Source organism: Copadichromis virginalis, linkage group LG16, assembly GCF_057382275.1.
Source record: "Copadichromis virginalis isolate Kocher_CV1m ecotype Utaka linkage group LG16, C_Virginalis_male_GT1.1, whole genome shotgun sequence".
NCBI classification, from domain to species: Eukaryota; Metazoa; Chordata; class Actinopteri; order Cichliformes; family Cichlidae; genus Copadichromis; species Copadichromis virginalis.
The window spans coordinates 16,715,438-16,738,413 of record NC_140633.1 but is presented as its reverse complement, the minus strand read 5'-3'; the positions used below and the strand labels follow the sequence as shown (position 1 = coordinate 16,738,413).

Below are 22,976 nucleotides of genomic sequence, written 5' to 3'. Positions count from 1 at the left end.
AGCCAGAGGGTTCAAGAAAAGAGCTTTCATTTCTATCTGGGATATCAGCAAGAATGAGAGAGGGATATAACTGAACGCCATCAACATCTTTATCAACGAGGGTACCTGCTTGGACTTACTCTTCAAATAAAGTAAGCCTGTGTCTGTTATTAACCTTTTATTAATATTGGCAGCTACTTTCCTGTTGTTGTTGCTTCTGTTTGGTTGTTCTTGGATTTTGTTATTGTAGTTTTAATGGAAATATTTATGGACAGGTATTGTGCCAAAAACTCATCTTATGTCAAAAAGCGATTTTCGGTACTTGCCAAAAAATGACTGCTAGAATTTAAAGTGTTATAAATGACTTGTTGGCCTTTAATCTGTCAAAAAATATCTGAAACATGTCTCTCACGAATAATATCAGGTCATTTTGAGCCAGAAAGAATATTCCTATCACAAAGTAGAATCTGCAGTCAGTTTTTGCAAAGTTACTGTTGTTTTTTTGTTCTTTTTAAAAAGTGTCAGTGACATCAAAAATGTATTTTTCAAGAGAGATCTGGCTAAGAGAGGGCAACGGAAATTGTAACAAATATAACATCACAATTCTGTAAACACACTTTTAAGTGAAAAGAACTACATACAATAGCCCAGATTCATAACTTGCAAAACGGGCCATTTCTTTATTTTATATATAACCCATTCATAAGTCCTGATCTCCACTGTCTATTTACAAATATTAGTAAAGGTATCAGACATAAAAGAAACATCAAAATATCACTACACAGGTAATCAAATATCAGATAAGGTTACCTGATGATAGCTTTGTGGGATTGCCTGTGTTATGTGTTATTTGTCTCTTTTACTCAAGCAGTGCAATCACTCCTAATGATATGTATCCTGCTAGGGGAGTGTAATTGTGACTGCAGTAAAGACATAGATTAAGTTTTGGCATTGTATTATTCATCATACATCAGAAGTACTTGACATAAGAAATTCTCACTGGTATTTGCATCCTAGCATCATGCCAAAAAAATAATAATTTTATGTGTGTTTTTATGTGCAGTAGTTTTGGCTTATATTGCTAAATAAGTTGTAGTAATAGATAACATTACAAAAAGCCCTATTTTGCAAGCGTCCTATAGTGTCACGGCGAGTGAGAGGAGCCGTGTGGAGGAAATGAAGGAGGATCCAAACGCAGGCGGTAGTGGAGAAGTGAGGGTGGTTTATTGAGCACAAAATAAGGACAAACAGCAAATGGAGCTCGAACTAAACTATACTGGGAAACAACTAAACTATAGCGCAGAAACCAGAACATGAACATGAAGCAGGGCGAGCAGAGGCAGACGATGGTAGACAGCAGGGTGAACACACGAGCGAGACACGATGGTTACACAGACGGACCAGCAACTACAAACACAGAAGGCACGCCTTAAATACACTCAGAGAATCACAGGGAGATTACACACAGGTGGGAGACACAGCTGGGAGTCATTAACGAGACGAGAGGTAAAACTGAACACTCACATGAGACGCAGACCTTCACAATAAAACAGGAACAAGAAACCATCACACTAAGACACAGACTTGACATTTGAGAGACAGACAGAAAATGTCACATGGAACTAGACATATACTAAGCAGACCCAACCGAAGAACAAATCCTAAACACAAACAGAAACATGAAACTCTAATAATAAACATCATAATCATCATCATCATTTACACAACAAGAGAACAATAAAACAATCCCTGATGCAAAATTACACCAAAACATAATAAACTCAAAATACTGGGTCCAATGGACCCAGAACCGTGACATATAGCCTCTGCATTATTACTCTGTTTGCTGCATTATAATCTGTCAGTCATCTTGGGCCACTGGAAATATCTTTATAGATCTCTTATATTTGTTGCAATTTGTGCTCCACTCTTGTCAGGTCTCTTTATAAAGATTTTTTTAAACTTGAGACTAACTACAAAAAGAAAGTAACAAGTCATTTATAGCAGTTTTAATACTTTAAATCACTGTGAAATTGGTCTGACTGCCTGCCAGACCCAAATGTTTTGAGGTCTGCATGTGGAAAAAAGGGTAATTCAGTCTTAAATATCCCTTGTTTTTGGTTTCACAGTGGGTTAAAGCATATCAGAAACTATAAGAGATCTGCAATATAAAGCCTCTCCCGAAGTCTATAAACACTTTCCACTGGCTACTCACAAACTGATTGTATTAAAAGGCTGAGGATTGCCTGCATAATCTTATGCACTGATAGACCTTTGGTCTAAGCCAGCGGTCCCCAACCCCCAGGCCATGGACCGGTACCAGTCTGTGAATGTTTGGTACTGGGCCGCGAGAGTTGAGGTTCGGGTGTGAAATTTATGGTTTTCAGGGTTTTTATTGGTTTTTATCATTATTTATTTATTTTTAATCGTTTTTATTAACCATTAACTTGGTTTCCCTGAGTTTTTTCCCATGTGTTATTAATAATTCCTTTTTTTGTGTACCGGTACTGTTAGGTATTTTAGTACCATGGTAGCATTTACTGGATATTGTTTTATAGTGACATTATGCAGGAAAACTCTGTCATTCAATAAGGCCCCTTTGTTTTAGTTATTTTTCTCTTTGACCCAAGAATTGATGTGTGAGAATCACAGGCTGGTACAAGGTTGAAATACCACAGAGATCACTCCCTCAGCTACATTAGTTTCTTAATCTCTTAGGAGACGCCTGTTGAAGGCCAAATGGTTTGTTTCAGAATTCACTAATGAAAGAACTCTTTGTTTTGTGCCTTGAAAATATGTCGCTGAGATAATCACAATTGTAGCTGAACTGATACACTACACAAAGGATGCTTCTTCACCCAAGGGCAGGAAGACGCTCCCTTATCTTGGTCTGTACTGGTTTAAACTGATAAATCTGCTGTCTCATGCATTTTACCCTCTATATAAACTGTTGTACTTGTGAATAAAGTTGAGTCAATTTGGGAAGACAACCTGAAGCAGTCTCTGTTTTCTTGTTCTCCCAAGCTGCTCCCGAGCTCGTACTAACACGCTGAATGGCATGCTTGAATATTGCTTGAGAATATATTTGACTGTGTTACAGACTAAGGGACATTCTCTGCTGATAGACGTCCACGCCTCGAAGGAAGTCGATCCACGGATTAGGCCTTGGAAACCGTTTCCTTCAATTTTGGTGTCAGAAGTGGGATCCTGACGAAGGTAGGCACTTGTCTTTTATTTTATAAGACTGTGTTATGCCTTTCTCAGTGATCCACATAGAAACGGGATACGCTGACGAGGCCTTCTTCAGTGGCCCACATAGTAACAAGTGGGATACGCTGAGGAGCCTTCGTTAGTGGCCCACATAGAAACACAGGAAGTTGCCTGTTGTTTTGTAAATAAAAGCAGAAAGGACACAGGAAGTTGCCTGCTGTCATAAACTAAGAAGTTGCTCACCAGCAGAAAGGACACAGGAAGTTGCCTGGGGTCATAAAACGAGAAGTTGCTCGTTAAAAAGTGAGAAGTTGCTCACTAAAAAGATAAAATTGCTAGCAAAAAAATCAAGTAACCTCAGGTGTGCCACAGCAAAAATAAAAACTAACTTAAATCCTTCAAGCGTCTAAACCCCTCTGGAAATCACTGACCATGGGTCAGAATAATTCAAAGACCTTAGACGGGTCCGATAAAAAATCAAAATTAACTGTAAAACCGAAAAAAATAAAATATAAAATCACAAATAGCGGCTCAGTACGACTCCCACTTCCGGTTACGTTTAACCCACGCTCGCGAATCAATGAAGACTTCCATGATTACGTATCCAGAACATGCGGAAGTGCTTACGTGACTGATTTCGTCTCGAACTTAAGAACTATAACTTTAATGCATCCTAATGTATTTCCGGAGCCCTATCCCGAACGATTATCGCCAGAAAACAGGTCAGTAGAAATGTTAAATACTATTTGTGATAAGGAAAGTAGGCTGATTAAAAAGTCCTGTAAAAAATATATGATAGAATGTCGTGATGTGACCAATCGCATGCTACCACTATGGAAAAAAGGACCCGAGCCAGACGTAAATGCTTTAAATCAAGCCAGTGTAGGCTCTAGTAAATCCACTGCAGAAAAAACTAGCCTTATATGCCCATCCGTTCAACCTACGGCTCCGCCGCCTTATGATGAAAAGACAGAATTAATAGCTGCTGCGGCGGCTGCACGTCATCAGCGCGTATATCCTGATATAACAGCAGAATCCCAAAAGAGTGAGGAAGGCACTGAAATGACACCTAAATCAGAAGAAGATGACTGGTTTAACCTAGATCAAAGACAGGAACGAGAATACACTGAACGAGAAAGAGAGTTACAGGAACATAAAAAGCAAACAAAACAGTTAATGACAGAGTGTGAGGAAATCATGAAAGATCCTTTAACTGAACGTACGGAAGCTGAACTGCAGCAAGCCGTTTCCGTCATAGATAATCATGTTCAGCGCCACACTAGAGTAGCGAATGGTTTGACTGTGCCAAAAGCAATAACTAACACCAGAAATTTAATAAGGAACTACTTAAAGCAGAAAAAAGAGGAAAAAACTCAAGAGGGCCCCCACAAAAACACCCGTTATAAAGAAAAGCAGGGATCACAATTTAATGACGTCAGCCCCTCCCTCCCGTTCATGATAATAGGGGACATGTGTTGCATTCAACCCCCTAAAATTTCAGAGTTAGCAGCAACCATTAAAGAACTTCCCGATCCTCTACAAAATCCTACAGCCTTTGTTTCTGCATTACAGAGAAGTACCAGATACCACCACTTGGGTGGGCCTGACTATAGATATATATTATGTCAACGAATTCCAGGTGTGACTGAATCTCAGCTTATTGAAGAAGTAGAGGAACTAGACCCTAAAAATGACCAAGCAGCCAACACCACCTCGTTTTTGTGGATAAACGATGACAAAATCACAGCCTTTTTTCAAAATCTAAAGAAATTTCTGCTCACAATGTCTAGAGATAAAATTGATTTAAATGCAGTAACCATGTGTAAGCAAAAGCCAGATGAATCCATTCTAGTTTTTATGAAACGTTTCACACACTGCTGGACTAATGAGGCATGCATGCCTGAAGGAGGAAATGATCAGATTTTCATAACAACATTCTTAAACAATATTCATCCAGAATGTTCACAACTATTGAAGCTGACTGCCACTGATAATCTCTATGACATGAAAATAAAGAACTTTATCACACTTGTCAAAACAAAAGCTGGTGCAGATCTTTTCCCCAACAGCACGAAGGCTAAAACTGTTAAGATGATGTTGAATTTTGATGTTGAAGGCTCAGAGGAAAGTGAAAAAATGATGTATGCAGGGGCCCCGCCCCCTCAACAAGCGCAGCAGGGAGATTTCAGAAGGAGAGATAGGAGTGGAGACGTATGTTTTTACTGTGGAAAAATAGGACACTGGAGGAGGGAATGCAAATCAGCAGCACATAGGTCTCAACCACAAAACACAGGACCAGCTCCTGCCACTAGGCGTCAGCAGAGCTCTTACAGACAAGGTAACTGGCAACGCAGACAGGAATCACATCAAAGAAACGGCCCCTTTGCACTTCGGCAGCAACCTTATAATCCACATTTTAATCCCCACCCATATGATAACGAAAGACTGGACCAACCATAGGGAGGCCCAGGTGATGATGAGGGACAGTGTGAAGCACTACACACGATGCTGCATTTGCAATTGTCCCGTAACACAGAAAGCTTGCCCATGTTAGATATAGAGATAGGTGAAAAGACTTATTCCTTTTTAGTTGACAGTGGAGCCACTAAAAGTTCACTGTCTGGAAAATTCTATAGTGGGCCTGTTTCCTCTGTGTGCATCAACACCATGGGAATAAACGGAACTCTAGTGCAATGCCCCAAAACTCATTCTCTAAAGACACGCTGGGGCCCAAAACCAGACGAAATTACATATCATCCATTCATAATTCTTCCAAACTCGCCTGTCAATTTATTAGGCAGAGATTTAATGGCAAAAATGAACTTGTGTATTTCATTTAACACAAAGGGTGAAATGTTTGCAGATACTGATAACAGCTATGTTTTCTAATGCTCTTGCAGACGTAACCGCGAAAGCAGCTGCTGCCTCACAGCAACCACCCAGAAAGGAAGTATTATCTTTGCCTTTACAGCTGCCACTTGTCACACTCCCAGACTATTTAGAAACAAATGTTGACCTAAAATTCATACAAGAGCAGGCCTCTGCCTTAGATTACACTTACTGGGAAAGTAATGATTGTACCTTAGATAACAGAGACGGCTTATACAAAAACCTTGAGGGTTTGATTGCCCTCCCATCTTCACTACTGCCAGTCCTTGTCTGCCATTTTCACGGTGTGAGTCATGTCGGACAAAGAGGGGTAATAGGAGCAATAAAATCAAGATTTGTAATCGAGAAAACATCACACGCAGTAAAACGCATATTAGCAACCTGTCTAACATGTGCACGAACTAATGTAGGTAGCTCAAAAGCAAAACATCAGCATTTACCACAACCAGATTTCCCATTTCATACATTACAAATTGATTTTACACACATGCCAGCACAAGGAAGCATCAAGTACTTACTGGTAATAGTGGACCAATTTAGTAAATGGGTAGAAGCTTACCCAACATCAAAAGAAACTGCAGAAGTAGTCTGTCAAAAGTTGTGCAATGAAATAATACCCAGATTTGGAATACCTCACCAAATTAACAGTGATAGAGGACCTTCATTCACATCAGAAGTAATTCAAAAGTGTGCTAAAACTCTAGCAATAGACTGGAAATATCATGTGCCATACCATCCTCAGAGTTCAGGAGTTGTAGAAAGAATGAATAGGACCATAAAAAATCGCCTGACTAAAGCAATGATAGAAACAGGAATGACCTGGATCAAACTACTTCCTCAAATCCTCTGCGAGATTAGAATGACTCCATCCGCAGCAACCAAATTATCTCCATTTGAAATAATCATGGGAAGACCGTTTCCAACACCATGGTCAGCCTCCAGAGGGGCACCGCTATTGGAAGGGGACATAGACACTGCATTGTCTGACTATGTTCATAACCTGGTAGAAACACTGAATAATAACTATCAGAAAGTTTGTCTCTCTCAGCCTCTCCCTTCCATAGATCCAACCCATCCGTGGAAACCAGGAGATGCGGTGTTGGTAAAGTCGCTAAAACCAAGGGCACTCGGGGAGGCCGCGTGTTCCAGCCCCCAGACTGTACTTGCAGTGATGAGAACCAGCATCCTAACAGACGGACAACCTCAGTGGATTCATGCCAGCAGGGTTAAGACCAGCCCCACCAAACCACCTAAGGCGTCGGATCAAGTAGATGACGACTCAGGCGAGCCAACGCCCGGATCCAATCCACCTACACACACACAATCACTGATTAACACACAACGCCTGAAAGAACAACAACAAGGTACTCGAACATCCAGCAGGAACAGAAAGCCTAGAGTACCACACAATGTCTAACCTGATAAAGATAGACTCGTTTCATCCTGATAATGGAGAAAATGAAATGCCCATTGTCATCACACGACGCTTATACGGTGTCTCTCGAACCTGGGACCAGGCCAGAAGACGACTAAAGAACTGTCTTTTTTATATATTTAGGTTATTAATCATATCTACTGCATTAACCTTAGGATTTTTATTTACTATTTCGTATTGTAAAGTGCAACCCTGTTCACATTTCTGCAAGCCACATTTTCAATGATAACCCATATAGCTACTAGTACAGCTACTTCAATGTATTTGCAATTAGCACAAATTGATCCTGAGGATGTGCCAGATGTTACCAATGATGTTCCTGATGTGTATATTGAACATTAGGTTGTGAACTATTACATTTTATGATTTGCTTTTTATATTATGTTATTACATTTGTGATTTTTCCTTTCTATTTGAGTTATTATTTTTAAAAATAATAAAAGAGGGGAACTGTTAGGTATTTTAGTACCATGGTAGCATTTACTGGATATTGTTTTATAGTGACATTATGCAGGAAAACTCTGTCATTCAATAAGGCCCCTTTGTTTTAGTTATTTTTCTCTTTGACCCAAGAATTGATGTGTGAGAATCACAGGCTGGTACAAGGTTGAAATACCACAGAGATCACTCCCTCAGCTACATTAGTTTCTTAATCTCTTAGGAGACGCCTGTTGAAGGCCAGATGGTTTGTTTCAGAATTCACTAATGAAAGAACTCTTTGTTTTGTGCCTTGAAAATATGTCGCTGAGATAATCACAATTGTAGCTGAACTGATACACTACACAAAGGATGCTTCTTCACCCAAGGGCAGGAAGACGCTCCCTTATCTTGGTCTGTACTGGTTTAAACTGATAATCTGCTGTCTCATGAATTTTACCCTCTATATAAACTGTTGTACTTGTGAATAAAGTTGAGTCACTTTGGGAAGACAACCTGAAGCAGTCTCTGTTTTCTTGTTCTCCCAAGCTGCTCCCGAGCTCGTACTAACACGCTGAATGGCATGCTTGAATATTGCTTGAGAATATATTTGACTGTGTTACAGACTAAGGGACATTCTCTGCTGATAGGTGAAGGTACATTCTCTGCTGATAGACGTCCACGCCTCGAAGGAAGTCGATCCACGGATTAGGCCTTGGAAACCGTTTCCTTCAGGTACTGGTTTTATTTTGTTGTATTTATCCACGACACATTAAACGCAGGTCTGTGAAAATATTGTCGACCATTAACCAGTCCATGGCGCAAAAAAGGTTGGGGACCGCTGGTCTAAGCTTCATAGTCCTTGCCTCAGTATTTTTCCTTTGAAGGGCTGAGTGTTTTCTTTTTAATTTTCACCCGAAGGCAAACATCCCAAATTCCAACAGTAACTGTTTAACATCCGTGTAGCCACACTAAATAACCGTGCATGCATGGATGCTTCAAGCAACAATATCTACCCGTTCACATGCTGTAGCGGGAACATAAGAAGAAGAAGAAGATAACTGGCTATTATAACAGATCAAATATATTAAAACAGTTTTAAAAATTCTCAACTAACAGATTTGGATGTGACAGAAATCGAGCGCAGTTATTCTGCGCTCTATATAATCAGGTTAGTACGAACTGTATATTATAATGGATTCATGATATCATTCAGCCATATGTGACATAGATTGGATGAGATTCTAGTAATTTTGACTGTGACAGTTGATTATAGCGTAAAATCAGTAGTTTACGTTGTGGAAGATAGGATTGTAAGACTCTTATTCTTTCTTTCACAGATTATCGTATGAGCTCAAATTTTGTATAATCTTAAAAATATTCATTGAAAGACCGATGAGGGCAGCCTTTAAAGCTTTGCTTGGGAGCCACGTTATGAGCGAAGCTGTTTAATGAAATGTTCATAGTGAACAGAATCATTCTTCCAGTAATCCAGTGTTATATTCAACACACGTTGAACAACTTGGCTAACTTCTTTGTCTAACATTGTATAACCTCTGATGACAAATCGCTCACTCTCGTCCTCCTCCCTCTCCTAGTAATTCAAATTCTGCAGACGACTTCCAAACACCAGTGTCAAGGTGTAGATCGTGCTGTTGGTTTGTGTTCTTGGTGCCACTACAGAAGGGCAAAGGCAGTTAAAGAAAGAGAAAAGCTTTGAATCTGAGCCGAATGAACAAAGGAAATCAGAAAAAGAGCTGAAATGGCCTCTTAGAATAACCCATATAGTAATAATAACTATTAAAGAGATTTACTTTTATTCTTATTCTATTACTTTATTAATCTTCTGACACTGGAAAAGACCCAGTGCTTTAGCCCTTCACCTAAAGCTGGAAGACTATTCAGGAAGGTATTTTAAAAAGTGTTTATCGAGTTTTCCTTCCAAATAACTGAAAAACAGTCTGTCCAGTCAGCTCTTATTAGGTCAGCCGCAGCATCTCATTTAATTCATGGCAGCAGTTCTCACTTCAGGTGGGGTGGATGGAATAAGGAGTGAAGAGAAACTGAATTTGTTTGTTTTGGATGAAATTTAACCAACAAGAGTTTTCTGGTGCTATAGTTCTTGCTTTTACTGCAGTGAAAGTGATAAGTGATTGTAATCGTGGGCTGTGGGGCATTACTTTTTCAGACTCTGATGGAAGGAATATCAGGAGATGTTTTTCAAGTTTGAGACTCTATAAAAATGCCCTTTTTTTCATTTACCAATTGTTGATTAAGTTGTGTGCTTTGATTCATTTGTCTTGTTGAATCACCCACGGACTTCTAACCTTCAGGTGATGTCCTTACACCTTCCAGTAAAATTATTACCATTATGACTACAAGGCATCCAATGTCCCGAGGTAACAAAACATCCCCCACTGGTTTCTTTTGGGTGCTTTTGCCCTTTAGTTCATTTTTTTTTTTGTCTTGTAGTGGACGTTTGAATCAAGATTTGAGCAAGCTGGAGCGATTCTTCTCACAACCTTTGCTGGTCACAAACTCTTGTGAAGAGTAGCAACATATTGTTTTACAGAAGACTGACATATAGACTGGATCTTGAGATCTTTAGACATTTCTTTACTTCATATACAGTATCAGTCCATATGGTGACTCTCGGTGAACTCCACAACTCCCCACTGTGAACACATTTTGTGCATAAACTAACCACGAATGAAACACTGTCCAAATTCCTTTTGTCTGTCTTCCATTTGTGTACTATGTGACAAGGCTGTGTTACCCATGTGGCTGTCTTAATCTTAAAAGCAACCCACTCAAAACTTGACACTTTAACGTAGTACCTTTCCCCCCCTTTTTTTCTGAATATAAATGTCCTGGAGCTCAGGGGCAGTGAGTAGTTTGTCCTTTTGTGTCCTGCCCCTTTCCCCTCTCATTCACACATGTGGTGAAACGCCTTGCCATGTGAGAAAGCACATTATGGTATGGAGTTAATATTATGGAGGAGTTAATATGCACCGAGGGTTTTAGAATTAGTAGGATGAGAGGTGGAGTCTTTCTGTCTTGTCTGGGATAAAAGATCTGAAGCTGCGGAGCACTTGTTGAGAGAGAAGCTGTGACTGGCGCGACCCGTATTCTACTTTTTGATACGATTTTGCTGTTTGAAGAGAGAGCTGACTTTGTCATTTTTTTGAGTGACAGCTGAAAAGAAGAAGAATACAATAGAATACCAAAATGAGGGACTACGAGGGATCCATTGCGTTCCCGGGGATCTGGGGCTGGTACCAGGTGAAGGTCATCTTCTTCCTCTGTACCCTCAGCTTTCCTGCTGGGTACAACATCCTGTCTGTCATCTTTCTGCTGGCCATTCCCCCACACCAGTGCTACATCCCAGCACACAGCAACCTGAGTCAGGACTGGATCCAGGCTAGTATCCCGATACAGGTGAGAACCAGTGGCAGGCCTGATCAAGCTAAATGATTTTGAATGATTGTTTGAGTGAAGGACAGCGGCTAAGAAAACTCAGATTCAGCAAGTATTATTTTATTTTATTTTTCGGTAATTTAACATTATTTTGTTAACTAACTCCTCAACCTTAAGTTTCTATCATTTCTTCTGCCTTTCTATTACACACATGAGAAAGCAGTGATACATTTTGATCACTTTAGCAGTAGATTTAATAAAAGCTTGCCTCTCTGTTCCAGCAGACGCCTGCTTCAAGTAAAACACCTCGAAAAGAAAAACACATCCAGTGCAGGACCAAACATTTGAAAGATCCACTCAGCAGCTAGCTGGCAAACATAATGAAGGACTAAGCTTGATTTTCCATGAGGAGGTGGTTCCAAACACTGTCAGCTACAGTGTCTTGTCATTAATATAAAAAAAATATATTTTCCTCTTAATGTCTTTTAACTGTCTTTGCTAAATATTCTCGGTGGTGATGGTTATGTTTAAACCTTCATTAGACTTTCTACTCCTGTGAGTCTGCTAGGATACAATTGGGTTTGTCACGGGGATGTGGGGAAAAGGAGGACCCAGGCGCGGTACTCTGTGTAGAAACAGTGCGTTTATTTACAGTGATGGAAACAATAACAGTAAATCCCCGTGCTCTCCCGTGACTCCCGTGTCGTGTCTTCCCAACAAGTCTGTGCTCCGTGTTCTCCACTCTCGTGTGTCCACACACATCCCGTGCCTGCTGCCCTCCGATGTTCCACGCTCCTCCTGAGGGGAAAATGACAGAGGCAGCCATCAAGACACATAATTCCCGTAGGCATACACTCACAGACTAAACTGAACAGAAGACTAACGTGGAGTCTCATGCAATGATCCCGCGTCGGTGGGAGCTCCAAGACTCTCTTAAGTAGCTCCCCCGACGAGGCCTGATCAGCAGCAGGTGTGTGGCTTCGGGTGTGGCCAGTCCCCTTGCAGGGCCACACCCTCCAGGCCTGACGCCGCCTATAAACAAGTGCTCAGCCACCCACACACACATATACACAAGCACAGGGAAGGGGGAGCAACACCAAAATACACAACAATAACACAGGTCCATGACTGCCCAGGGGTCCTGGGTCGCCCAGTCCCAGGACCCTGACAGGGTTTGAGTGATGCAAGTTGGTGTAAGGATCCATGCAGACGTGCTTGACCTTGGTGACTCTAGGTGTGCGTGTGCGCCGCAGAGTATCATCAAGGGTTTAATGACTCGGCTGTTCCTAGGGTGTTTGCAGCTGTAGTTAAATTATATTTTTGTAAAGCCAGTGTGAGAGAACCTTACACTGAAACGCTTAGTTTACCTAAATCTGCAGCAAGTCACTTTCCCCTAAAGCATTCTTGCGCCGCAGATTCACGTCATCACGACAGTTATTTGTCATTAACGTCTTGTGAAGTTCCAGTGTGGCGGGTGCAGTAGAGTGTACAGTGGGTCGTGGGTTGGATTTGGGGGACGATTCACATAGGAATAAGTCACATAATAATTTGTATCGCCAACTCCAGTCGATTTTCTTTGTGGACAAGCTGCGGTTACCTGAAGTGTGCTTCTATGAGTTTTACTGCTCTTTGTAGATTTAAAAAGCGGATGTTAAATCAGCTGTCATGGAAATGGTCTGTACAGAATATTGACCCACATCTGGTAAAAGCTTACTGATTATACAGCTCACAAATAAGATTTTAAAGGCTTTTTTCCTCTGGCAGTTGAAGTCTACTGTTGACTTCGACGTTATAGAATTCTCGTATAAATTTCAATTCAGGACTCTTTCACTGTCTTGTCTGTCTCTTATAATATCTCTTCTGCTGTACAGGGTCAAAATCTGGAGAGAAGCAGTTGTAGCCGCTATGAGATGCACATGATGCAGAACTTGTCTGCACTCGGAATAAAACCCAACCTTGCCCAGATCCACAACGATTCTGAATTCGGAGCAAGTGCAGGGGTCATGCTGTCCAACCTGAAGCAGGAGGAGTGCAAAGATGGATGGATCTACAGCACAGAGCACTACAAGTTGACTGTAGTCACTGAGGTACTGTTACTGTCTTGATGATATTGTTCAGATCCAAGTCTCCCTGGATCACAAAGGACTTCCTGGTTCAATTACTTATACAAAAAAAACACCCAGCACGCCCCTGCGGGCGGTTTATCCTTCAAGCTCGGGTCCTCTACCAGAGGCCTGGGAGCTTGAGGGTCCTGCGCAGTATCTTAGCTGTTCCCAGGACTGCGCTCTTCTGGACAGAGATCTCCGATGTTATTCCCGGGATCTGCTGGAGCCACTCGCCTAGCTTGGGAGTCACCGCACCTAGTGCTCCGATTACCACGGGGACCACCGTTACCTTCACCCTCCACATCCTCTCGAGCTCTTCTCTGAGCCCTTGGTATTTCTCCAGCTTCTCGTGTTCCTTCTTCCTGATATTGCTGTCATTCGGAACCGCTACATCGATCACTACGGCCGTCTTCTTCTGTTTGTCTACCACCACTATGTCCGGTTGGTTAGCCACCACCATTTTGTCCGTCTGTATCTGGAAGTCCCACAGGATCTTAGCTCGGTCATTCTCCACCACCCTTGGGGGCATCTCCCATTTTGACCTCGGGACTTCCAGGTTATACTCGGCACAGATGTTCCTGTACACTATGCCGGCCACTTGGTTATGGCGTTCCATGTATGCCTTGCCTGCTAGCATCTTGCACCCTGCTGTTATGTGCTGGATTGTCTCTGGGGCATCTTTACACAGCCTGCACCTGGGGTCTTGCCTGGTGTGATAGACCCCAGCCTCTATGGATCTTGTACTCAGAGCTTGTTCTTGTGCTGCCATGATTAGTGCCTCTGTGCTGTCTTTCAGTCCAGCTTTGTCCAGCCACTGGTAGGATTTCTGGATATCAGCCACCTCCTCTATCTGCCGGTGGTACATACCGTGCAGGGGCCTGTCCTTCCATGATGGTTCCTCGTCTCCCTCCTCTTTCTTGGGTTTCTGCTGCCTGAGGTATTCACTGAGCACTCGGTCATTTGGGGCCATCTTCCCAATGTATTCTTGGATGTTCGTTGTCTCATCCTGGACTGTGGTGCTGACACTCACCAGTCCCCGGCCCCCTTCCTTCCGCTTAGCGTACAGCCTCAGGGTGCTGGACTTGGGGTGAAACCCTCCATGCATGGTAAGGAGCTTTCTTGTCTTTATGTCAGTGGCTTCTATCTCCTCCTTTGGCCAGCCTATTACCCCAGCAGGGTACCTGATCACGGGCAGGGCGTACGTGTTGATGGCCCGGATCTTGTTCTTACCATTCAGCTGACTCCTCAGGACTTGCCTGACCCTCTGCAGGTACTTGGTGGTTGCAGCTTTTCTAGCGGCCTCTTCATGGTTCCCATTCGCCTGCGGGATCCCCAAGTACTTGTAACTGTCCTCTATGTCTGCAATGTTGCCTTCTGGTAGTTCAATCCCCTCAGTTCTGACTACCTTCCCTCTCTTTGTTACCATCCGACTACACTTCTCCAGTCCGAACGACATTCCAATGTCATTGCTGTATAGCCTGGTAGTGTGGATCAGTGAATCGATGTCTCGTTCACTCTTGGCATACAGCTTGATGTCATCCATGTACAGGAGGTGGCTGACAACTGCTCCGTTCCGTAGTCGGTATCCGTAGCCAGTCTTGTTAATGATCTCACTGAGGGGGTTCAGGCCTATGCAGAACAGCAGTGGGGACAGAGCATCTCCTTGGTAGATCCCGCACTTGATGGTGACTTGTGCTATGGGCTTGGAGTTGGCCTCTAGTGTTGTACGCCACATCCCCATTGAGTTCCTGATGAAGGCTCTTAGGGTCCCATTGATCTTGTACAATTCTAGGCATTCCAGTATCCAGCTGTGGGGCATTGAGTCATAGGCCTTCTTGTAATCAATCCAGGCAGTGCACAGGTTGGTCAGTCTGGTCTTGCAGTCTCGGCTGATTGTTCTGTCTACCAGTAGCTGGTGTTTTGCGCCTCTGGTATTCTTGCCAATTCCTTTCTGTGTCCCGCTCATGTATTGACCCATGTGCCTGTTCATCTTAGCCGATATGATGCCTGACAGGAGCTTCCATGTAGTACTGAGGCAGGTTATTGGTCGGTAGTTGGAGGGGACCGGTCCCTTCTTGGGGTCCTTGGGGATCAGGACCGTCCGGCCTTCAGTTAGCCATTCCGGGTGTCTCTCGTTAACTAGCAGCTGGTTCATTTGTGCTGCCAGACGCTCGTGGAGTGCAGTTAGCTTCTTCAGCCAGTAGGCGTGAACCATGTCGGGCCCTGGTGCTGTCCAACTCTTCATACTGGAGACCCTTTCTTGGATATCTGCCACTGTGATGGTTACTGGACCCTGTTCAGGGAGGTCGCTGTGGTCTGCCCTCAGATCCTCTAGCCACTGAGCATTGCCGTTATGGGTTGCATCCTTCTCCCATATGCTCTTCCAGTATTGCTCCGTCTCCAGCCTTGGTGGTGCTGTTCTCTTATTGTTCCCTTGCCACTGAGAGTACACCTTTGCTGGTTCTGTGGAGAACAGCTGGTTTATTCTCCTGCCTTCTATCTCTCTGGTGTACCTCCTCAAGCGGCTGGCCAAGGCTGTGAGTCTTTGCTTGGCAGTTTCCAAGGCCTCAGGTATGGACAGCTTGCTGTATTTCTTAGGCACCTTATTCGTCGCACATTTCTGCAACTCCGTTAGTTGGCTAACCTCTCTCCGTGCTACTTTGATCTTGCCCTCTAGCCTCCTTCTCCATGGAGGGTACTGCCCCTTGTGGCTGTTCAACTTGTAGCCAAGCATCTCACTGATCACTGCTGCCATATTGTAGATCAGCTTGTTAGTGTCGGTAATCGTGGTTGTAGGTATTGCCCGTAGTGCTGCATTAACATCATCTAGCAGACCTTCTGAGGGTACTTCACGTAATCTTGGTAACCGGCTACGGGGGATCCAGGTTTCAAGCTTGGCCATGATCCTATTTTTCAGGTCAGTTCCTCTCGCACTCAACGATCCTTCTCCTATCACACTTGGGGCTATGTACCCAATCTCGGGTGGGGGTGATGATATCTCCCCCCTGACCTGGCGTCCTGACTCCTCCTTGCCGTAGCATTTGTGTTGTACCTCGTCAATCTCTAGCTGTGAGAGCAGTCCCTTCTTTCGAATGTTGGAACACTGAGCTACTAGTTGTTTCGCCGTCATTGTGGATGTTGGGTATCGAAGAATCCATAGGTCCCTCATCCTATTCATGTAGCCCCTTCCGCCGGGGTTACTTGCGTAGTAGCATTCCAACAACGCCCTGTTTTCGTCCCTTGCCCACCGATGCCTTCTTGTTCCAGTAGCCCACTTTTCGTCAGGGTGCCCTGGTTCCTCAACACCTGACGCGGACCTTGTAAAATATGGACAGAGACAAACTCATGTTACACACCCATCAAAACAAAGCAACATGGAGGCTAATGAAGCAAACAGTCTGCACAGGGACTGCTGGAAGACAGAGATTAGTGCCCAAGTATTTCCTTCTATGTTCTTATGCCTGCTTTAGATCACCCTTATGTGTACCCTGTCTTCTAGTTTAACCTGGTGTGCGACAACAAGTGGAAACAGCCAATGTCCTCTCTCATCTACTTCCTGGGATCACTTTGTGGCTGTTTCCTCTCTGGACAGATCTCTGACCGGTAAATTCACAGTTTCAGCTCAAGCAGTCTCTAAAGTTAGCAAACCTGCAATGTTTTTCACTAAAATATGTCTGCTAGTTAGCTGTGAGCTAACTCATCCAGGACTAAATAAAATAAAGGATCTATCTTCCCAAATCTCGGTTACCTTTAAGTTTGAGCTAAATGAACTCCATTTTGTTGTTGATAAATCCTAATGTAGGTGCACTGAGCACATGACTCCTTTGCTCTTGGTTAATAATAATAATAATAATAATAATAATAATAATAATAATAATGTATACTTTATTGATCCTCATGGGGAAATTACTTGTTTTTCTCTGCATTTGACCCATTCACTCAGTGAAGCAGTGGGCAGCCACTAAGCAGGCGCCCGGGGAGCAGTGTGTAGGGACAGTACCTTGCTCAGGGGTACCTCAGGGTAGCTGTCATGCTAGCTGCTAAAGCCCTGTTGAGGCTAATGGGCCTATTTTGAGGCTGTTGAGGCTAATGGGCCTATTTTTTAAGCATTAACATCTAAATAGAAAACTGTATGTGCCCATGTTGTGGCTGATTGCTGTCTTGCTGTATTTTTACTGTAGGTTTGGCAGGAAACCTGTTCTGTTCAGTTCCATTTTCATACTAAGTGTCTTCAACATCGCTTTGAGTTTTGCTCAGTCCTGGGCCGTCTTCAATGTGCTTTTCTTCATTGTGGGCATGGGTCAGCTCAGCATTTACATAGTTCTTCTTGTACTTGGTAAGTGTGTTTCTTTATTTCTAGGATAGTCTGCTCAACTGCTGCTGTTTTTAATGTAATAAGCCTTCGGCCAACACCTAAAATGAAACAAAAAGGAAACCACTTGTCTTGTATTGTCAACTAGTCACAACCTTTGACTGACTTTTCTGATTTACACATGTGCAGTAAACAGATAACAGAAAACAAAATATTTTATTGGACATTAGTTGTAATATAACATTAAGTACAACTTCCTGATTTCCTTTAAACTTTGCCTTTTCGTCACAGGTTCTGAGCTCCTAGTTGATGTTCCAAGAGTTCTCTTCAGCAGCCTTGCTTTGAGCTTTTTCTATTCAGCTGGTATGGTGGCATTCCCTGGCACTGCCTACATAGTCAGGAACTGGAGATATCTATCAGTGTTAATGGCTTTGCCTGGTCTGGCCTGTTTCCCCCTTTGGTGGTAAATTGACCTCAGTACACTACTAGGATTTTTGTTTCTTGAGTATTTGCTGATTTTTTCAGCAGATTTTTTTTGTTCAGTATATAAAAGGTTGTTGAGGAATTTGTTGAACTGTGGAATGTGTTAAGCTAATGTAAACTAAATGTGCGCCTCCATCCATCCATCCAGTTTTCCATCCATGCATCCATCCATCCATCACTTTGTTCCACTTCCTCAGATGCCCTTTTCCTTCCATTTGGGGGATCTTGAGACAAAAGAAAGGGATTTATAATTTTTTATTCCAGTTCCCGTTCTCCCCATAGATCTCCTCCCAACTGAACGTTGTTAAAGGCTCATTTCTGTTTAAACCTGATTTGATTTGATGATCAAAGTTCCAAGGTTGTATCTGCAATCTCATTCATTCAGTCACAGTCAAGCATAAAGTGTTAAATAAAAAATCTTTGGCTTCTGGCAAAGTACATTTTTCACAGATTTTTACAGTTATCATTATGGCACTCAGATGATCCACTGTGGCCACCCGTGTAAGGACAGCCAAAAGAAGACGTTCGTGGCATCCAGATAATTTCTAACTCATCGCATCCAGATAATTTCTAACTTTTCCAGCATCTGCTTGATGAATAAATAATACTCTCTCAAACACAGATAGATGGAGCAGGAGGCTCTTGTATTTTTCTTCAGTTTCCACCTGTGCTGACTTGACTAATGAACTACACATTTGTGTCTGTCTGTCCACCAGGCTGGTTCCAGAATCTCCTCGCTGGCTAGTGTCCAAAGGCCGTTTTAAAGAAGCAGAACTCCTGCTAAGGTTTGCTGCTCTGGAGAACGGAGTGGAATTTCCATCTGACCTCTTTCGCTCAGCAAAAGTAAGAGCCTCTGACCTTATCCTTGTCCAACGTGTACCACACTAAACTACATTGGCTAATGTAATGAATTTTCTATGTGGCACATTGATCAGTCTCAACAGTCTGAACAGTCGCAGCAACCCGAACAACCTCAACAGCCTGAACAACCTCAGCAACCCGAACAACCTCAACAACCTCAACAACCTCAACAACCTCAGCAACCTGAACAACCTCAACAGCCTGAACAACCTCAGCAACCTGAACAACCTCAGCAACCTCAGCAACCTGAGGTTTCTGGTTACCTGGGTCTGCTGAGGAACACAACCACTCGAAGTATCACACTCGTAGTGTGGTTTCTCTGGTGAGTTAAAGCCTTCCCCATGAATCTATGAACTCAACGAACTGAATATAAACCAGACTAAAACCACACACAGAAGTACACGTGAAACTAAAACTAGAGAATAGAAATATAAAGAAAACTCAGAATGCTGGTTTTGGGCATCAGTGACTCTGACATGTTTTACAACTGCCTATTGATATAATTGACTGAGCGATCCTAACAGGATTCATTTTATTTATTTATTTTTTGTTCTCTTGTTGTTTGCAGGTTTTCTTTGAATGTGAGCTACTTTGGATTGTCATTCAATATGACTACTCTCTATGGCAACCCCTTTCTGAACTACGCCTTGCTATCACTAATGGATATCCCGGCACACTTGGTCAGCTGGTTTAGCGCAAAATATTTTCCTCGCCGCGTGTCCTTTATTGTCTTCTCCCTGCTGGGGGCGCTGGCACTCTTCGTCATCCAGATCACTTTGCACAGTAAGTGAGACCACTGTCCTTTTCTTGCTCTCTTTGTGAATATAACTGTCATTGTGTTGAAAAATATCAACACAATAAGCCTTTTCAACAAGGCCTCACACACACAGCCTCTATGTTAGAGGTGCTGCCCTAAATGAGATTTATAGACAAAATAGACAAAACAAGATTATTTGAGGGAAGGTAAACCTGCTCACCAAATGTTTGAAAATAACTTGTTTCACTCCTTGTAAGCTTAAAGTCCTTCTCCTCCCTTCAGAGTATCACAACATCACCCTCACCCTGGTGCTGATAGGTAAATTTGGAGTCCTGGCTTCTGAAGGAATCCTGCACCTGCTCACTGGAGAGCTGTCTCCCACAGTCATCAGGAATACGATGTTGTCGTCTGCTGCCTTATTCTCCAGAGTGGGGTCCTCTATCACCCCATACATATTGCAGCTGGGTGAGATATTTGGCATCACAATCACCCCATTTCCCCCCAACAAAAGAAAAAAAAGAAGAAGAAAAACGTTAAATTTGGGACAACTGTTACAACTGACAATACTCGTATTAAAAATGTCCTAAGCTTACTCTCCAACACTTTCTACTGGTCTTGGGTCTGAGAAAAGAAGCTATGGAGTGGGCTATGATGAAAAAAAATCTCTTTAATCAAATAATCCAAGACAGTAAATGTTGAAATTAAGTAAATTTTAAAAACTTCGCTAAACTTCGTTTTGAGGCAAGAGCGAGAAATGATTGAGAAAGTTGTGCAGCGCATCAAAAAACAGCAGATGGAAAACTGAACAACTAATTCTGTTTCAATATGTTTTTGTTACGATGTCTTTGTGCTCTATTCAGTGCCCTGTAAGCTTCTAATGATCTTAATAGCCGTCTGTTTTTCATTTACATGTTTTCAAAGCATCCCTACTTTTGTGTAAACATCATACTAGGATAATTATTCTGCAATAGAGCACTTTGTAGTGTACACAGAACCTTTGTGCCTTTTTTATGAGACAGGTGTCATTGTGTAGAGATGAAGTTTTAGTTCACTTTAATGACAAAAGCATCCTTAATGCTCAGCTTCTCAACTCTAAATCTAACAAACTGACCTGCAGCTCAGTGATGACAGAAGTCTGTAGCAGAGAAATAATCTGAATAATGGGCTCTGGTTTTGTCTGCAGCTGTGTTCTACGAGTTCCTGCCGTGGTTGACTGTGGGTCTCCTGTCAGTCATCGGTGTCTTTGTCTCCCTTTTCCTTCCGGAGTCATTTGGAAAAACGCTTCCTGATACCATCGATCAGATGCAAGTCATTAAGAAGTAAGCTTGTCTATTGATTATGCTAGTAATGCTGCTTTTGCAGAGTGTATATTCAGGTGCGTTCATGTCTGCACTCTATATAATAGATATCCTATGAATGGATTGTAATAAAAAATATATAAATAGGGAAATCTGGTTTGATTGTTTACTGCACTGCGGTCTTAAAGTGTTATGTGGGTAGGTCTGTGTCATGAGACCAGAATAAGAAATATACAGTTCATTTTGAAATATCAAAAATAAAGGTGGGTACAATGTGAAAAAAACTGAAATGAAAAAACAAAACAAATAATGCAAATATATATGAAATATCTATTGTTTAATATTGCCTAACTGATGCAGCTCTCCTCATTTGGCTTCCAGGTTCAAATTTAAAGGGCTCTGTCGCCAAAAGGATGATGGGAATTCAGCTGAGGCTCCAGCTGTCAGCGAGACTTCTCTGTCTGAGATCAAATGCTCAACTGCCTTCTAGAGCTTGAGATGCAGAAATGAACAAATGATTTGAATTTGCTTTTCTAGTCTTGTGTTAGTAATTGTTAGCCACATTTTTAACCATGTGTATGTTCTTTTTATTCTCTAAACTTTTTTTTAATATATTCCCCCCCCCCCCCCCCAATAAACTATACAGTGTCTACCTCATCATGTAGAAAGGCCCCAGTCATGAGACCAGGAAGACCAGGAACCTTCTTGTTGTGAGGCTGCAGCGGAAATTACCACAAAAACACTTATTCATCCTGAGCAGGAATATGGAAGTGAAACAAAAAAAATAAAAAAATAAAAATTTTAAATCAACTTGAATTTAAGTCGTGTGAGCAGTTGCCATGCTTGGATTATACGATTTAAAATTTGTGTTTAAAACTTACAAATTTTTTTATATCATTTTGATGAAATAAAAAGACTTTGATTGGTTACTGATGCTTTGGATTGTTGTTGGTTACATAATAGAAATAACAATAATAATAGAGATGATGATAAGAACAGTAATATTAATAATAAAATCCTAATAATCCTGATAAGAAAAAAATGTGACTTGTGTGTATTTTCTCTTTCTCTATGCCGTCCATACAATAATAATTACAAAGACTAAAACTAACACTGAAACCAATAAAAGGTAAATTAAAAAAAAAAAAATCAAAATGAAGTAAATAATAATAATTATAATAATGATAATATAATACAAAACGAAACCTCCCATAGAGGATGGGTGCCAGACTAGAATTTCTACTACACCAATGTAATAATTCACAGATAAACAGTTAAATTAAACGTTCTTTTTTCCCACTATCACAGTGGGTCCATAGTTTTGTTTGTTTGTTTTTCAAGGATTTTTTCAGTCAATTAAGAAAAAGTTTTATAATTACATGACATGGTATTCTTTGCACTGAACTACCGGAACTTTTTCTGTACTTTTACACATTTATCATGTACCACGATATTTATATTTGTATTTATATTTATTTATTTAGCAAAGTGGCCACGTGTGTGCCCTGATGTAAAATGAATACTGAGGAAATGGGGTAAATAAAACTTTACACACACACACACACACACACACACACACACACACACACACACACACACACACACACACACACACAACATATTTCCAATGTTTCTGAAAAAACCAAACGAAAAAAACAAGAGGGCAAAAGTGTGCAAATCGTGGTTGTAAATAAATGCTGATAAGTAATGCATAAGTAAACATTGGCTCCTCTATAAAATGTGGTGAGAAATTGTTCCTCCAGGCATTTATTTGGAAAGTCGTTTTCACCGGAAGTCGCGTTCTTCGATTTGG

General features: G+C 41.8%; 1 protein-coding gene across 1 annotated transcript; it reads left to right on the top strand.

Annotated features, from left to right (window-relative positions):
- The first annotated feature begins 11,131 nt into the window (after positions 1–11,131).
- LOC146690501 (solute carrier family 22 member 4-like) lies at positions 11,132–22,187 on the top strand. Its single transcript, XM_085435608.1, has 11 exons — positions 11,132–11,368; positions 13,219–13,434; positions 16,952–17,055; positions 17,634–17,788; positions 18,056–18,227; positions 18,964–19,090; positions 19,243–19,430; positions 19,677–19,891; positions 20,148–20,330; positions 21,049–21,184; positions 21,545–22,187. Exons 1-11 carry the CDS (start codon positions 11,159–11,161, stop codon positions 21,651–21,653), a joined length of 1,815 nt encoding a protein of 604 aa, XP_085291734.1. The 5' UTR covers positions 11,132–11,158; the 3' UTR covers positions 21,654–22,187.
- Positions 22,188–22,976: the final 789 nt, after the last annotated feature.